This window comes from Delphinapterus leucas, chromosome X (assembly GCF_059928025.1).
Source record: "Delphinapterus leucas isolate spDelLeu-1000000601 "Yukka" chromosome X, BTC_Dleu_Yukka2, whole genome shotgun sequence".
Classification (NCBI taxonomy): Eukaryota; Metazoa; Chordata; class Mammalia; order Artiodactyla; family Monodontidae; genus Delphinapterus; species Delphinapterus leucas.
The window spans coordinates 85,002,195-85,019,110 of record NC_143150.1 but is presented as its reverse complement, the minus strand read 5'-3'; the positions used below and the strand labels follow the sequence as shown (position 1 = coordinate 85,019,110).

Here is a 16,916-nt window from a genome sequence, read left to right as displayed (position 1 = left end):
TTCTTCTTGGGCAATCACTTGCTCACTCAGTCAGTAATTATTTGCTGAGCACACAGTTGTGCCAAGGCCCTTGTTGGATGTTGGATCCCTGCCCTCAAAGAACTCACATCTATTTTTTAAACTTTATTGGAGTATAATTGCTTTACAATGTTGTGTTAGTTTCTGCTGTATAACAAAGTGAATCAGCTATAAGTATACATATATCCCCATATCCCCTCCCTCTTTCATCTCCTTCCCACCCTCCCTATCTCACCCCTCTAGGTGGTCACAAAGCACAGAGCTGATCTCCCTGTGCTATGCAGCTGCTTCCCACTAGCTACCTATTTTATATTTGGTAGTGTATATATGTACATGCCAGTCTCTCACTTGGTCTCAGCTTCCCCTTCCCCCTCCCCATGTCCTCAAGTCCATTCTCTACGTCTGCGTCTTTATTCCTGTCCTGCCCCTAGGTTCTTCAGAACCTTTTTTCTGTTTGTTTTTTAGATTCCATATATATGTGTTAGCATATGGTATTTGTTTTTCTCTTTCTGACTTGCTTCACTCTGTATGACAGACTCTATTCTTAAGTTCTAAAACACCCATGTAGGAAGAACTAGTATTATCATCATTCCACAGTTGATGAAATTAATGCCCAAGAGGTGATGTGTCTTGTCTAAAGGCACATGGTCACTAAGTGATGGAACCAGAATATGAACCCACATCTGGTTGATTCCAAAGCCTGACACTCACTGTGGCAGGTCTGATACTTGGTGCTACTGATGGGAAGAAGAAAGAACCCACATTGGCCCTGTGCTCTCCTCTACACTCTTCCTCTTATTTCCCTTGACCATACCAACACCCTATCTCTCTGCCCCCTTCCCTCCCTCTCTCCAAGTATTCTCCTCCCCTTCTCCCATTTCTTCTTTCTCTTCATGTACTTCCTCTTTCTCTAATTCACTGGTGAAGAGTTCCCCAGTGGTTTTCCATGTGCCAAAACCCATACTATGCACTGGAGATGCAAAACTGGATGAGATTCACAACCTGTCCTTGAAGATTTCTCCATCTGGCTGGGATGCATAAGAATACAACATGTCACTGAAGAATCCCAGAGCAGGATACTGATGGGCCTCACAGAGGAAATCACCTACTGGAAGGCAGTGAAAGCTTCCAGATAGGGTGTATTTGAGCTGGGTGTGTCCTGTGGGAGGAGTAGAACATTGGAAGAAGAGAAGGGAAGAAGGAGTAGTTCTTGTAGGACTGCAGGCTCTGATGAGCCTCTGCTGAGCATAGAGGCACATGGGACAGTGTCAGATGGGTCTCTGCTCTAATGCACCTGCTTCCCACCTGCTCCACTTGCACAGAGGCCCTCAGAGTCATGTTTCAAATGCCAAGATGACCATATCTATAGCCACCAAGGGTTCCCTTGGCCTGCAGGTTTAAATCCAAGCTCCTTAGCCTATCATTCAAGGCCCTCCACAGTCAGTCTCTGACAGCCTCACAGGCCTCAGTTACAGTGGATGTCTCATGTTCTGCCTCCTGCCAATGCCATACCTTTGCTCAAACTCTTCCTCTACCTGAAATGTCTTTGTTCCCCTCTCCCATACCCCATGCCTGCCAATAAAAGACCTGCCTTCCTATAAAGACTGGTACAAATGCTGCTTTTTCCAAGAAACCATCTGAGATCACCCCAAGCTTAATTAGTCTTTCCTTCCTCCTTGCTCTTTTGCATGGCTCTGTTAGAGCACTTAACACACTGGGTGAGAGCTCTCTGTTTACTGATTTACTGTTTACTCTCTTTCCTACATGCTAGATTGTGAGCTCCTTGGGGCCTCATCATGCAGATCTGTTTCATCTCTGACACCCCAGAACTCATGTCCTGATTCACAAAGTAGGCATGAGAAACTATTTATTGGATGAATGAAGAAAATATTACATTACCTCTTTGCCTATTTTCCCCTCTTTCCCCCTTTCCTTCCCTCCTCTCTGATTTTTCACCATTACAAATGAGAAAGTGTGGCCTAAAGAAGGCAATAAATCTAGACTCTCTGTCTTGATACAGAAAATGTAATAACATTGGACTAGGATTCAGGAGGCCCAGTCTAGTTATGTCCCCAGCTGACTCAATGTTTGACCCTTGATGACTGATTTTACTCCCTGGGTCCCAATTTCTTTATCTTTCCAATGCAGTAATGTACAGAACACAGTAATAATATATAGTAATACTATGGGCATTAAAAGGTTTGGAGTTTATGATTAAATGGAATAGTGGAAAGATCACCAGCTTTGGAACCAAACAGTCCTGGGTTTGAATCCCATCTCTCCACTTATTAGCTATGAGAGTTACTCCCTTGATTTCCTCATTTATAAATGGGAATGATGATTCCTACTTTTCAGGGTTGTTGTAAGGAGTAAATGAGCTGGTAGCCATAATTTGAAGCTTTGTAAAAATATTATATAGCTACAAACTATACCTTCTTTTACCTCTGAGCTACCTCCAAGAAAGGACATTATTTTGCCACTGGGATCTTCCCAACCTCTTCACCAGGGCTCCTGCTTTCAGTGTTTAATTTAGGCCAGTATCGACGAGAGGCAGTGAGCTACAAGAACTACGAATTCTTTCTCCCAGACAACATGGAGGCCCTACTTATCAGGAAGTGAGTACCTAATATATTAAAGACATGTGCTGCCCCCTGGCTGAGGGAGACTTTTGTTCAAATGATGGGGGAGTAGGGCAGAGCAACTTGGGTTAGCAAGGAGTCCACCTAGAGTCTCAAAGGGTGGTTAGGACAGCCCTTCTACTATCTTAACCAAAGCTTATTTCTGGTCATATCCATCCCCTGCTTAAGAACTTTTAACAGTTTCCTACTTCTGACAAGAGAGAGTGGAAACTTAGCCTAGAATTTAAAATAAGAGTCTCAGTAGCTTGGCCCACTCCAGTCTCATCCATTCAACCTCAAGTTGTCTCTCCTCTACAAGACTCTGAGCACTTCCAGAACAGAGCCTGGGTCTCATTTATTGATCCATATCCTCTTAATAGAACTCAGCAAAGAGTAATCACTAACCAGATTTTTGCCAAAAGCATAAATACATTTCCACGTTATTACCTGTGCTTGCCCTGTTACATATGCCAGGAATGCCTTCTCCTTCACAGACCATATATTCAGGCTCTTCTTGGGTTCAAGAACCAATTCAGCTTGAGCGCTATTAGTTCAAGGTTTGGAACCCTTAATATTATGGCTCTGTCATTCGTCAACTTTTCCTGGGATGTTACTTTATACCTGCACCTAAAATGTCTACACAGAGCCATTTTCAACTGTGTGACCTCTCTGTGCTTGTACCTAGAATATAGGACACCCGTTGTAGATATTCAACAGATGAATAATTTAATGTAGGACATCTAAGAGATAGTGCAAAAGATAATTCAGAAAAATAGAGAGGAGCCCATTTTGGGTATAATGGTTGTTTCTCTTTCTTTCTTCATCTTTTTCAGGCAATGTGCCATAGCAGCCCTGAAAGATGTCCATAACTATCTCAGCTGTGAGGAAGGTCACGTTGCGGTAAAGAAATTTGCATTTTTTCTTAGGTTTCTGCTGGGTTGGAGAAGAGCTAATATATATTGAGCATTTACTATGTTCTAAACATTGTTCTAAGCACTTTGCACATATTTATTTAATTTCCACCCTCCCCCATGAGATAGGTATTGTTATTATACTCCATTTTATAGCCCAGAAGAATGTCGTGCAGAGAGATTAAATAATTAAATATTTTACCAAGGCGGCAGGCCAGAACTGGAATACAGGTTGTATAGTTCCAGAATCTACACTCCTTTTTTCTTTCTTGTTTTAAAAAATTTTATTTATTTATTTATTTATTTATTTATTTATTGGCTGTGTCAGGTCTTAGTTGTGGCACATGGGATCTTCGTTGAGGCTTGCAGGATCTTTTGTTGCACCACGTGGGATCTTTCATTGCGGTGCATGGGCTATTCACTGCACTGCACAGGCTCTCTCATTGTGGCGTGCGGGTTTTCTCTTCTCTAGTTGTGGCGCACAGGCTCCAGGGTGCATGGGCTTTGTAGTTGTGGCACGTGGGTTCCAGAGATTGTGGGCTCTGTAGTTTGTGGCACGCAGTCTCTCTAGTTGAGGCACGCGAGCTCAGTAGTTGTGACACATGGGCTTAGTTGCCCCGCGGCATGTGGGATCTTAGTTCCCTGACCAGGGATCGAACCTGCATCCCCTGTTTTGGAAGGCTGATTCTTTACCACTGGACCACCAGGGAAGTCCCCAGAATCTACACTCTTAACCAGTATACACTACCACTCCATCCCCAAGAATTCAGCAGGACTACACTAGAATTTGACTGCAATACAAACATTTTTAAGTTCTAGAGATTTAACTAAACATTTAATCAATTTAATCTCATAGACCTTTGGGAGTTGCAAATTCTAAAAGGGCTTCAAAGAGCTCCAAAGTGATAGGGAAGGAAGAAGCTTCACCTAGGAGTTGAGAGAATCGGTTCCAACTCTGCTTTGTCAGAGTTTGTGACAGTTTGTCTCTCTGTGACATTGGTTAAGGCAAACACTTCCTCTAAGCCTCAGCTACTTTACCTGTAAAATAACTCTAATAAACCCCCACCATTTTCCTCTTGCTTTATTATGTCTACAGAGTCTGCTACATTTCTGGGCAGGCAGTGAGGGCTCAATGAGTGCTTGAGAAATTGATATAAGCCATTTCCAAATCCTTCAAAACCCTGTTCAAGTTTTATCTCCTTCTGGAAGCCCTCTACTTAGCACAGGGATGGTCAAAAAGTAGGCATTCTATCAGAGCCAGATTCAGAGCAAACCAATCTCATCGTGTGCCTCTAGGTTTTTGATGCCACCAACACTACCAGAGAACGACGGTCACTGATTCTGCAGTTTGCTAAAGAACATGGTTACAAGGTAGAGTAACTCTCTAACTCTTATCTAGAGCCTACTCATTTAACAAACACCAAAGAAAGGCAAACCAGGGGAGGAAGAGATGCCAAATCAGCTACCATAGGGTCAGCATTTTAATTTAGTTGTAGGATTTTCCAGGTCACAGTTAGAAGCATCAAAACAGAACAGAACAGGAAAGAAGAGGTGCCACATTAGGCAATGGAAGATAATTGCTGACAAGCTGACACTGTGGGGGTGGGTATGAGGAAGGAGGAGAGAGAACCACTACAATTCAGGGCCAATCTGACTCATAAAACTCAGAATCCTGAAAGCACCACTGTATGAAATTATGTTGTCAGAGATACCTCTAAAGATGACTCAGAGCCATTGAGAAGGGGTCAAGCTATGTTTGACTCCTACCAAACATAATTCCTTGCTGGAAATCTTTCTTCTGTTTCTTTTACAGGTCTTTTTCATCGAGTCCATTTGTAATGACCCTGACGTCATTGCAGAAAACATCAGGGTAAGGAGCACCAGTCACCTTTCCTTCTTATTTTGTCTCAGATTTGGCTCATACCTAGAAATACCTCTGTGCAGTTAAAGGAGGTGTCTTCCCTGAGCTTCTCCTCCCACTTCCTATGGGAAGTATTCCCTGATCATCCTGGCATACAATGATTCTGTGAAATTCCTTTAAGTATTGGAGAGGAAACTAAGGTTCCAAGAGGAGAGGTAAGTTGTCAAGTGTTCATACAGCCAGGAAGAGGTAGAACTGGGACTGGACCTCAAGCTTGGATGTCTGCCTTGAAAGCTCTTTTTTCTGACCCACAATTCATATCAGAGCTATCACTGCTCTTTTCTACAGTTTCTAGGCATGTGGTCTAGATTTAGTTCACTCACTACATTTTATTGTTCCCTATTTCATTAAATTACTGTATCTTGGGGACAGAGGTGACCTTAAAGGTCACCTCCTTCAACACTTCATCAGAAACTTGAAATCTTAGCTAATTGTTTGTGTAGATTTTCTCCTTGTACCTCCAGGTGTGGAAGCTCATTGCCTTCATTAAGTGCAGTCCAATCAATCTGAAATCTGCCTCCCTGTAATTTCCACTCATTGGTCCTAATTTTGCCTCTTGAGGCATAGAATATGTCCAAGTACTCTCTTTCCTTTTCATCCATCCACCTATCCATCCATTTGTTGACTAAACATAAATTGAATACATACACCTGGGTTGAACCATTCTGGGTACTAGAGACAAAAATAGATAGGGGAGCGCCTGGCCCTTGAGCTCACAGTCTAGTGAGGGAGACTGACAATTTTATAGACATAATTCTGTGAGATCAGTGCTGAGATGAAGAAACAAAGTAGGCTGTGGCAGCACAGTGTTGAGGACCTAACCTTGCATGGGAAGGCTTCTCAATGAAGGTAATAGCTGACCTTCATCTTGAAGAATGCATAGGAATTTGGCAAGTAAAGAATGGAAAATAGGGGGATAGCATATACTAAGTATGGCATCTATGGGGAACTAGAAATAGCTTAGGTTGTCTAAAGCAAAGTGTGTGGAGGTCTAGAGGGGCAATGGGAGAGGAGGATGAAGAAATCATTTGGGGCCCAATCATAACAAGCCATGAGTCACCTGCTAAAATATTTCATACTTTGTCCTAAAAGATGTGAGGAAATGGTGAAGGGTTTCAAGCAGAGGAATTCCATATTCAGATGTGCATGTTAGAAATATCCTTCTGGCTGCTAGTATGGGAAAGTAACTAGGCTATAGACAGAGTAACCAGTCACAAAGCTAGAGTGAGCATCCAGGAAAGAGAATGGAGGCCAGCTGGAGAGATATTTAGAAGATACAGGGGGGAAGATTTGGTACCTTCTTAGAGGTGGGGGATGATAGAAAGAGACACATCTAGGATGACTCCCAGATTCATTTTAGGCTCAGGTGACTTGAGTAGATGATAGTGACATTCACTGAGATGGTGAATGTGGGTAGAGAAGGTAGATATATTAAGGGATTAGGAGTTGCCAGCCCCTCAGAAATCTAAAGCCAATATATGCCATGTTATCCCAGTAAACACTCAATACATGTAAGCCATTATGATCCCCAGCCAAGATCTCCTGTTCCTTTTCTTCAACCGTTTCTCACCCACAATTTCCAGGCCACTTATAAATGTTTCTCTTAAACAGTGTGTGAACTGAATATAATGTAACAGACCTTGTTTGAGCACACAGGGATAAGGAATGAGGTGTTAACACAGTACAGATTCTCTTCAACTGACTGATTTTGTAAACTTGGGCAAGAACCTTTCTCCAAGTCTCAACTTCCTCATCTTTATGATGAGGAATGTTGTACTCAGTGATCTCTAAGGGTTCTTCCCAAGGGCACTGTCGGATTCTCTGTCTCCCATGGTTCTTCCATCTTTCTCCCTTCTTCCAGCAAGTGAAACTTGGCAGCCCTGATTACATAGACTGTGACCATGAAAAGGTTCTGGAAGACTTTCTAAAGAGAATTGAGTGCTATGAGGTCAACTACCAACCCTTGGATGATGAACTAGACAGGTAAGAACCCAGAACCCCAAAGTAAAGGTCAGGATCCTTAGACCGGTTTTGATGTCCTGTAGGACCTGGAGGAATGCCTTCCTTCTCTGGGCCTCAACTTTATTTGTAACATCAGGAAACTGTACTTGATTTGTCTTCAAGGGCCCTCCCAGCTCTAATTATCCATGAGGTGGTGATTCCTTGTTGTGTAAGGTGTTCATCATAAGGGGCTTGAAGTAGTGTTTTCCTGAACAATGTGGACATATTAGGACCCTGATCTCAGGGGGGGAGAAATGCCTCTCTTCTGTGGTTGTTGCTATTATGTTTTCAAAAGTATTCTTCACACATGGATGATATTTCAGCTTCCAAACATGTTCACCTGTTTTGTTTCATTGAACCCCCTCGGCATCCCTGTTAAGGAGGCTGAAATAGGTCTTATGATCATAAATTTTCAAGAAGAAGAGATTGCATCTTAGAGAGCTGAAACCACTTGCTCAAGCTTCCACCACAAGTCAGGGGGTAGAGCTAGGATTCTAACTACATATTCTGTCTCTTAATCATGTCTGTTTTCACAACACGCATGCACCTTCAACCAGTAAGTATTTGGATTCTTTGGGCTATGGTGTACATCGGGGGTGTAAATAAGGGCAAGAGAGGTAGGTTCTATCCTCAGATAGCTTCCATAGTGCTTTGACATATGGGAAGATACATTAAAAATATGAAACTTTCATTCACAATACCAACTAAAGATTGGAGAGGTGTTAGCTGGCAGTACAGGGAAGATGTGAGTTTTAGACGTAGGGTATACCCAGAACCTCACTTTCTTTCAAAATGGATTGTGATGAGAAGAGACCCTGGTCACTCAGACCCTTTGGGCCCCAAGTAAGAAGTATAAAGAGGCTTCTAACAGTCATCACCACCCAAAGAAGTTTAAAGAGCGTCCTTCCAACTTTGTCCAACCAAAGTCCCCAGAGGTGAGCATTGTTACTGCCTCGCTTCTTAGATGGGGAAACAGACCCACAGCAGGGCAAGGGCTTACCTGAGGCCACACAATGAGTGAGTAGCAGAATATATACTCAAATTCTTGTCTTCAAACTTCCATCATGGTTATCCTCCTCCCACATCCCTATATCATAAAAGTGTCGCATGAGGCTTAGACACTCAGGTCAAGGGGCAGGACCTTGTGTACAATTGTGAATATTGTTCACTGTGCCAGGTCACGGGTACACTTGCTTTTCTCACCAAGACGTGTACTGGAGTAGGGGAAACTTTTTCAAATTTCCACAAAGGCACTGTATGAATAGTAGCATATGGTGAAAGAAGTTTGAAGGAGGGGAGCTAAAATGAAAGAACAGCATTGAGAAAGCCCCTAGCCTTTGGCCTAGACTGCTGCAGGTACTCGGTGTTTGATGAATCAGTTTGGGTCTGAGGACAACTGATTCTGAAAGTTGGCTTTATCTAATCGTTTTTCCATCAACAGACATTTACAATCCATGCATCAAGGCCCACTCCTAAGCTGTGCCCTAGGAACCCAAAGAGGGAAGGTCTATCTATCTCTGTTCTGATAGAATGCCCAGTTGGTTAAGGAAGACAATGAGTATGCAGTTGACCAGAATTGTGGTGATGGTAAAGCAAGTGGGGTGGGGGAACACAGAAGAGGGGACCCAGTCCAACTGGGAGGAAAAGGTCTGGAAGAACATGTTTACCCAGTAGGTGGACTAGACATGCGTTTAGGGCACCAGCAAGGTAGAGTCCACCAAAAATAAGAAAAGAAAATCTTGAAAGCTTTTAATAGTTTGTATTTCAAAAACAGCATCAAGGTAGTCAAAACAGAAAAAAATATAACCAGAACTCAGTAGACCTTCTTCATGTTATAATATAGCTTATAATTTTTATTTTAAATTACACATAATGGGGGTAAGCATTAGCTACTATAAGACTTTTGATGTGAAGTACCTTTAAATGACTTCATATGATCCTGGGCTCAAAGAAAACTTTCTAAAGAGAGTGAATGTACTGGTTCTTGAAGGATGGATGCATAGGAGCTCAACTTTGGAAATCAGGCAAATAACATATTTTCAAGGAAAGAGAACAGTACCTTGCGATGGCCTAGTTAAATCTGAATAAAAGTAGAGAAGTACAGAGAATATTTCAGCAAAAGCATTAAGGCTAGAATGAAACAGAGAAGTTATGAGCATAGACATGGAACACTGAGGTGAGGCAAAGCAGGACCAGTGTATGAAGGCATGTAGAATGTCAGACTAAGCTACAGAATTTGGAAGTTCTCCTAGAGCCACTCAGGACCTAGTACTAGAAACAAGGCAACAAGGCTACGTCAGATATTTTCTACTTAAGTTCTGAGAGTCATAGATGAGATGGTTGGAGAGTTTGACATTAGGCAAATCAATTCCTCTCTCTGTGTTTCAGTTTCCTCACCTATCAGAGATAATAATCTCTGCTTCCTAGGATGGTTATGAGGATTTACACACTTTGAAGCCCCCACCCCTGCCAGGTGCATACATACACACAAAATGGTCAGCAAATGCAAGTGGCCTGTGAGATGTTGGAGACAGTCAGGGACACAGAGGATTACTGTTTCTCTCTGAGTATGTCAGCAGTGTGAACCACAAAAGAGAGAACGCTAGGTGCCTGAAGTGTGAGGAGTGAAAGTAAAAAGACAGTCTGGCTCAAACTGAGATTGAGGAAAGGAGAGAAAAGGAGATGGTAGCAGGCAGTGAGCTCCTCAGAGTGACCAGGAACCAAGTCTCTAGAACAGGTACCCAGACCAGGGCAAGGCATAGCACCTTGTCAGAGGAAAGGTAGGTGAGAGCTGGGTTATGGAGGAAGCTTGAAGGCAGGGTGTGTGGTTGGGGCTTTCTCTTGGGATCAGCCTCTCCACCATCAGCCCCTGAGCTGCCCTTGCTCCTGCTTGGGCTGGCCCAGCCACCTGTCCTACATCAAGATCTTCGACGTGGGCACACGCTACATGGTGAACCGAGTGCAGGACCACATCCAGAGCCGCACAGTCTACTATCTCATGAACATCCACGTCACACCCCGCTCCATCTACCTATGCCGGCACGGTGAGAGTGAACTCAACCTCAGAGGCCGCATCGGAGGTGACTCTGGCCTCTCAGCTCGGGGCAAGCAGGTAGGGATGGCCCCATGCACTCAGAGGTGTTGGCTGATATGGTCCAGGTGGGTTGTGGGTTGGTGGGGTGGCTGCTGCCTGGGTCCTGAGGATGGGGGTACTCAGTGGCAGGATAAAAGCAGGTTCTGGTCACTCTTGCTCTTCCACCCCATCAGCCACTCAGTTTTGACCCACTGAATGGCTCCCAAGTGCCAACAGCATCTGCAAGTCCAATGGCTTGGTCCTGGTCCTCCAGGCCTTCCCAGATCTGGCTGCTCCTCCAGCCCCATTACAATAAGCACCCTCTCTCCTGCCTGACTGGTCCCCTCATCTTTCTCACAACACTGTGCTTCTGCTTGTGCAGTTTCCCCACCAAGGCTGTCCTCCTCTGTCCCCTCTGTCAGCTGGTGACCATCATTTGCACAGATACCTGCCTTAAAGTGCCCCACCTTTGAATCCGTCTTCTCCTCCATTACTCAGGGCTGATTCTACTCCCCCAAACCCCCACTACAGGTTATCACAGGGTCAGCACTTGTCCCCCACCAGTTACCGCTTCTTTTCTGCCCTCCCTGCTCCACCCCTTCCAGGACCCATCTCCTGCTCCATGAGCTGGTCCAGGAAGCCCTCCCCTGTCCTTTCCTGCCCTCCTAGTCAGGTCACCTGGGCTCCATCCCCCCCAGTTCTGGCCCATCTCTGACCCTCACGGTGGGAGTCTCTTTGTAGCTGAGAATAGTGAGCTGCACATTATGGGTGCTGGCCAATTAAAGAGACACATTTTCCCATATTTGGCCCTGACCCTGGGCTTGTTAACACAGTTATTGTTCTTGCTGGGAGGATGGCTTGGGGTGGAACAAGTGGGAAATGAGGTGCAGGAGGGAGGGAGTTTCCTCTCTTATTGGACACCTCTGCACATTCACGGCACCATCTGCTTCCGCATGTGTGGCCTCATTTAATCTTCATAGCAGCTCTGTGCAGTGGCCATTACTGTCACTGATTTATGGATGTGGAGGCTGAGGCCCACACAGGAACAGAGAGTGGCCCCTGGTCACACAGCCAGTAAAGGACAGAGCCAGGACTGAAAACCAGGCCTTCATGCTTGCTCCTCAGCCTCCCCCACTGCAGAGCTGGCAGTATCACAGGCAAGGCATCACACCGGAAGGCCTGGTCCTCCTGGATCATTTTCTGTTACTTTCAGACTGGTAGCCTCCCCTCGAGGTAGACTCTGACCTCTGACTCTCGCCTCTCTCGCTGAGTCAGAGACCACTGGAAGAGCCACCCTAGCCCGTGGCACCACCTACAGCCAGGGGTCTCTTGGTTAGGGCTGTCTGTGGCTTTGCCTGCACAATTTAGCACCCAGTTTGGACACGTGGCCATCTCCACCCAACATACCTCCTTGAACACAAGTGTGCACATGTACATGCACACGCCTGGCCCCAAACTTCATGCTAAAGGGCACAGTGCACCATGCATTGTTTACAAAGCAGTTTCCCATCAACTGTCACCCACCACCAATCACAGTAGCTCTCACTTACTATGTGCCAGGGAGCGCTCTGGGTGCTCCCCATCCACTATCCAATGTGACACTCACAGAGACCAGGCTGAGTGAGCTAACGCTGTTTGCATTTTATAGGCAGGAGATATGAGGCCAGAGACGGCCAGGGACACGTCCCAGGCCACACGGGCATAACCCCCATCGCCTGTCTCCCAGTCAGCACTCCTTCCACCAGAGCACACTGACTGCTGACTCATAATCCATAATTAGAATGTGTGTACACAATGCCTATATTTGTACATAAAAATGTGTGCCTGTATCTGTACATTTGTGCAGATGTTCCTCACACACCATCTGTGATGAATAACATGCCTATATGCAGAAGAATAGTGAACCACTTGCTCATCTGGGCTCCCACAAACCTAAGTGGTTCCTTTTGGTGCTGTCACTATTTCCCTTACTGGACTGACCATGTCTTAATAACAGGACACCCCAGTATGCAGCACATGGCCACACACACTCAGTAAATGTTTAAATGCCCTTAGAACCTGGGTACCAGGTCCCCTGCTCAAACAATGAGAATTCACAGGGTCAAAGATAAATGTACCCCACATCCCACCCCCATACACTTCCAGACCACACTCAGAGTACCCCAAACACTAGAATTTCCTGCCCAGAGTCTGCTTCCATTACCTACATGGGCACATCCCAGAGTCTGTTCACCTGAGAAAAGGCCATGTCACAGAAGTGTTCACCCCTAGGCAAAGGGGTGGCCAAGGGGTTACTGTTTGTGTGTTATGGAGATTGGTGGAGATATGGTGTGGACAGAACTTGTTCCTGTGACTGGATTATCCATAAACGTGTACTCAAGGCACCTAGGAGTGCAAGATGGAGCAGAAATGGGAAAAGGAGGGAAGTAGACTATGAGTGGAGTGCTTCCATTTGTACTTTTCTCCCAGGCTCCACAAATGTTAGAGGTGGGCTGTTTGAATAAATGAACAATCAAGTAGGAGGTTCTGTGAGCAAACATCAGTGAATGCACATGCACACATATGCACATATACACACATAAATACACATATTCTTCTCTATTCCCTTGGTTCTTAGTCACACGGGCAAGAGTATGACTTTTTATAAATTGGGAATGTTTAAACTCTACTTTTGCTTGTTCATCGTCACTCCATTATTTGTGGCAGATCTGAAATTCTTCTCATGGTCACCCTGTCTTCTTTCATCTCTCTTTCTCCCCTGCTCTCCTTCTTTGCACCCCTACTCCCCAGTATGCCTATGTCCTGGCCAACTTCATTCAGTCCCAGGGCATCAGCTCCCTGAAGGTGTGGACCAGCCACATGAAGAGGACTATCCAGACAGCTGAAGCCCTGGGTGTTCCTTATGAGCAGTGGAAGGCCCTGAATGAGATTGATGCGGTGAGATGGAGGGGGATGGATTTCCCGGTGGATGGTGAGGCTTGACTCTAGGCTTATCCCCTGGATTGCCTCTACTCTGGCTCATATGGGAAACCTAATTAATTCAACAAACATTTCTTGTGCTAAACACTGTTCTGTGTCTTGGGGATCCAGTGAAGGCCAGAACAGACAAGGTATTTACTCTCATGGAGCCCAAAGGCCGGCCGTGAATAAGACATTGCTTTGCATGTGACAAAAGTTTGTGAGAGGGGAAGTACAAGGGACTATAGAGTCTCAGAAGGTGAGGGTACTCTTGACAAGACAGTGGTGGAAGATTTAGAAGGAAAGCTTCCTAGAGGAAGCTGGAGATGAGACAAGAAGCAGGCAAAATGGACTGGGGTGAGGGATAATTTTAATTTGAGAAATAGGGAACAGTTCATGTGAAAGCCCAGAGGTAAGAAGAGAGCATGGCATGTTTAGGGAACTGAGGAAAAATAGCAGAGAGTCTGGGACAATGAGTGTGAGGTCTGGAGAGAAGGGAGATGAGGTTGGAAATGAAGACAGCTTATAGGGCTTTATAGCCCATGTTGAGGGATTTGGATGCTGCCCTAAAAATGGGAAGCCATTGATGTGGTCTAAGTCAAGGAGGAGTGGCCTGAATGTGATTCACATTTTCTTAAAAAAAGACCACTCTGGTCATGTGTGGAGACTAGGTGAGAAGAAGGCCAGAATGAGAATGCATACCGGTATGGAGATGGCTGCATTTGTCTAGGCAAGAGGTGAGGGTGTGATGGCCCATATGTATATTGGAGATGAAATGAAGAAGAAAAATTTGGTAAATATTTCATATGACCCTCGTGACATGGCAGTCTCTCATTAGAGTCAGGTTTTTCCATGAGCTTCTTGAGAAGGTGTTTCCTCTCCATCGTCTCACCTGCACTATAGGTACACTGACCTCAGGTTAGACACTAAAGTAAAAGCTTCACTACAGATGTGGATAACTTGAGTGTAGGTAGGTTAACCTGATTGCCTGCTAGATAAATACAGAGAAGTATGTTTGTGTATACATAATACATATATGCTTAACTGTAGATGTACAGAGGCACACATATTTAGAAAAGGGATATACAACATTGTTATACATATCACATATATTTGTTATAAAATACATGCAAGAAACAGTTCATCATAATTGTTCAGTTATTGTTTGTTTCTGGCCCACATGTGGTGTAAACATTTATTGGATACCTACTCCATTTCAGGCTCTGGAGTAGTGCTGGAGACAGAGATTGGTCCCTGTCTTCACTGGGTTTTCAGAAAAAAACAGAGTAGACAGAGGAATGCAAAATAGTGTGCATGATACAGGCTCTGATGGGTTAGAATGTGGGCACACAGATGTTGGGGCAAGGTATCCGACCCAGCCATGATCTGCCTAGAGGAAGTGATGCCTAGCTAAAGCCTAAGGGGTGAGTAACAGTGAGCCAGAGAGAGAGGATCAGGAATAGTATGTCATGCAGAGAAAGCAGAATAAGGAAAGAGGGAATTGTGTGTGTGTGTGTGTGTGTGTGTGTGTGTGTGTGTGTGTGTAGACCTACTAAGGTCATAGCAGTGCAGATGGAGAGGGAAGAAAAAGGAATATATCTGAGAGAAATTTAAGAGGAAGAATCTCAGGAATTAGCTATGAGGGGATGGGTAAGGAAGAAGGAAGAATTTAGAATGATGTCTAATTTTCTGGTTTCTTTTCCATTCAGTAATATATTAATAATTAGATATATTAATCAATAACATTAGATTAAATTAATATATTTAAATTACTGTATAATCTAAATAATATTAATTAATATAATAATATATTCTATTGATTGAGTTTTTAAAATGTGCCTTGTACATTCTGTACTAGTCTCTTTTACATATATTATCTCTAATATTCAAACTACTGTTGTGAGGTAGTTATAATTATCCTTATTTTGCAGATGAGGAAAATAAAATTCAGAGAAGTTAAGCAATTTTCCTTGTCAATAAAGTCAGTGGCCACTTCCACAGGCAACAGGCTCCCAGCATGCCTCAGAATAGAAAGTCAAAGCCAATCTGGAAGGACCTTGTGTATATACAGGGTGCACTTTCTCCTATGGACAGTGTCAGTTGCAGGTTTGACACTGCCTGTCTTCTTGTAGGCTGGGGCAGGGGTGAACCTAAACCCTAAAGGAAGCTTGGTTGATGGCTCAAAAGACAACAACCAGAGCACATTGCTCCCCTACAGGAAGGTCTACTTGGAATCTACACAACCAGAAGGAAATCTTACAAACCCAACATCACTTCCCACCTCTACCAGCAGCCACCTCACTTCTGTGGATTTCTCAGTGGGAACTCATTCTCTGAGCCCTTGATTCCTTTGGGTGTGGAGAGTGTATCTCCCCAAGGACCACTCTGAAACTGTTAGGAATTTACTAATTCTTGCCTTCTGAGAAGTCTGTGGATACCTGTTTCTTTATCTGCCAGAGGTCCTGGAGCAGAGGTGTGGGCAGGAGGGATGGGAAATGCTATAACACAAGAAAGCACTGCTGTGGATGTGCGCACACACATGTGCCTGCCTACACAGTCACAGACATCCACCATAGGTATGTTTACACTCACAGACATGCACTTCACAGACACATGGACCCAATAGTCAAACACAGGTTCCCTCTCAGATGCATTTACCAATCATATTTGCACCATTCATGCACACACATGCACACTTACAGACAGACACACTTAGAGATACATATCACACTCACCATAGACACACATGCAGTCTGCATATATCTACATCGCATAGACACATAGAGGCATACCAGGGACATATAAACAGTACAGACACATAACCTCAATCATATTACCACAGATTAATGCAGACCTTAGACATAGGTACACAGATACTCACACATATAATCAGGGACATACACACTCACAGATACACATACCACAGACACACTGAGACCCACATGGAGGGACAGACCACAGAGACACCCATGCAGTCAGATTCTTAGATGATCAAACTGTCTTCATACACACACACTCACACCAATACACTATACATATGCTGAGACAAAAACACAACCAACAGCATAGAACCTTAAACATACCACAAATACACACCATAATCATGCTGCACACACACAGATAAACACAGTCACAAATCCCCACAAATTTATAAAAGTACACACTCATATATACAATGTACACCTATAAACCTTTTGAGACAACCATAGAGAAACACCAGATACCCACCATACACTCAGCCTGAACACACCTATACACATGCACTCGTTCTCACATCCACACAGCTACACACCTTGTGCATACATACACACATACATTCAGACAACAGACGCAGACCTAGAGCTGTGTTCACAGAAACCCAGGTGCTTGTGTGCTAACGTTCCACAATCATTGGCTTCAGAACTATGGTAAAGATT

At 44.2% G+C, this 16,916-nt stretch overlaps 1 protein-coding gene across 1 annotated transcript in view; it reads left to right on the top strand.

The window, feature by feature from the left end:
* The window catches only part of PFKFB1 (6-phosphofructo-2-kinase/fructose-2,6-biphosphatase 1), a 76,549-nt gene that overhangs the window by 49,996 nt on the left and 9,637 nt on the right, over positions 1-16,916 (top strand). Inside the window, exons 3-9 of the mRNA XM_022563587.2 lie at positions 2,540-2,633; positions 3,470-3,536; positions 4,844-4,918; positions 5,361-5,417; positions 7,330-7,451; positions 10,374-10,581; positions 13,333-13,479. Coding sequence (XP_022419295.1) covers positions 2,540-2,633; positions 3,470-3,536; positions 4,844-4,918; positions 5,361-5,417; positions 7,330-7,451; positions 10,374-10,581; positions 13,333-13,479 — 770 coding nt within the window. The remainder of the gene's footprint in view (positions 1-2,539; positions 2,634-3,469; positions 3,537-4,843; positions 4,919-5,360; positions 5,418-7,329; positions 7,452-10,373; positions 10,582-13,332; positions 13,480-16,916) is intronic.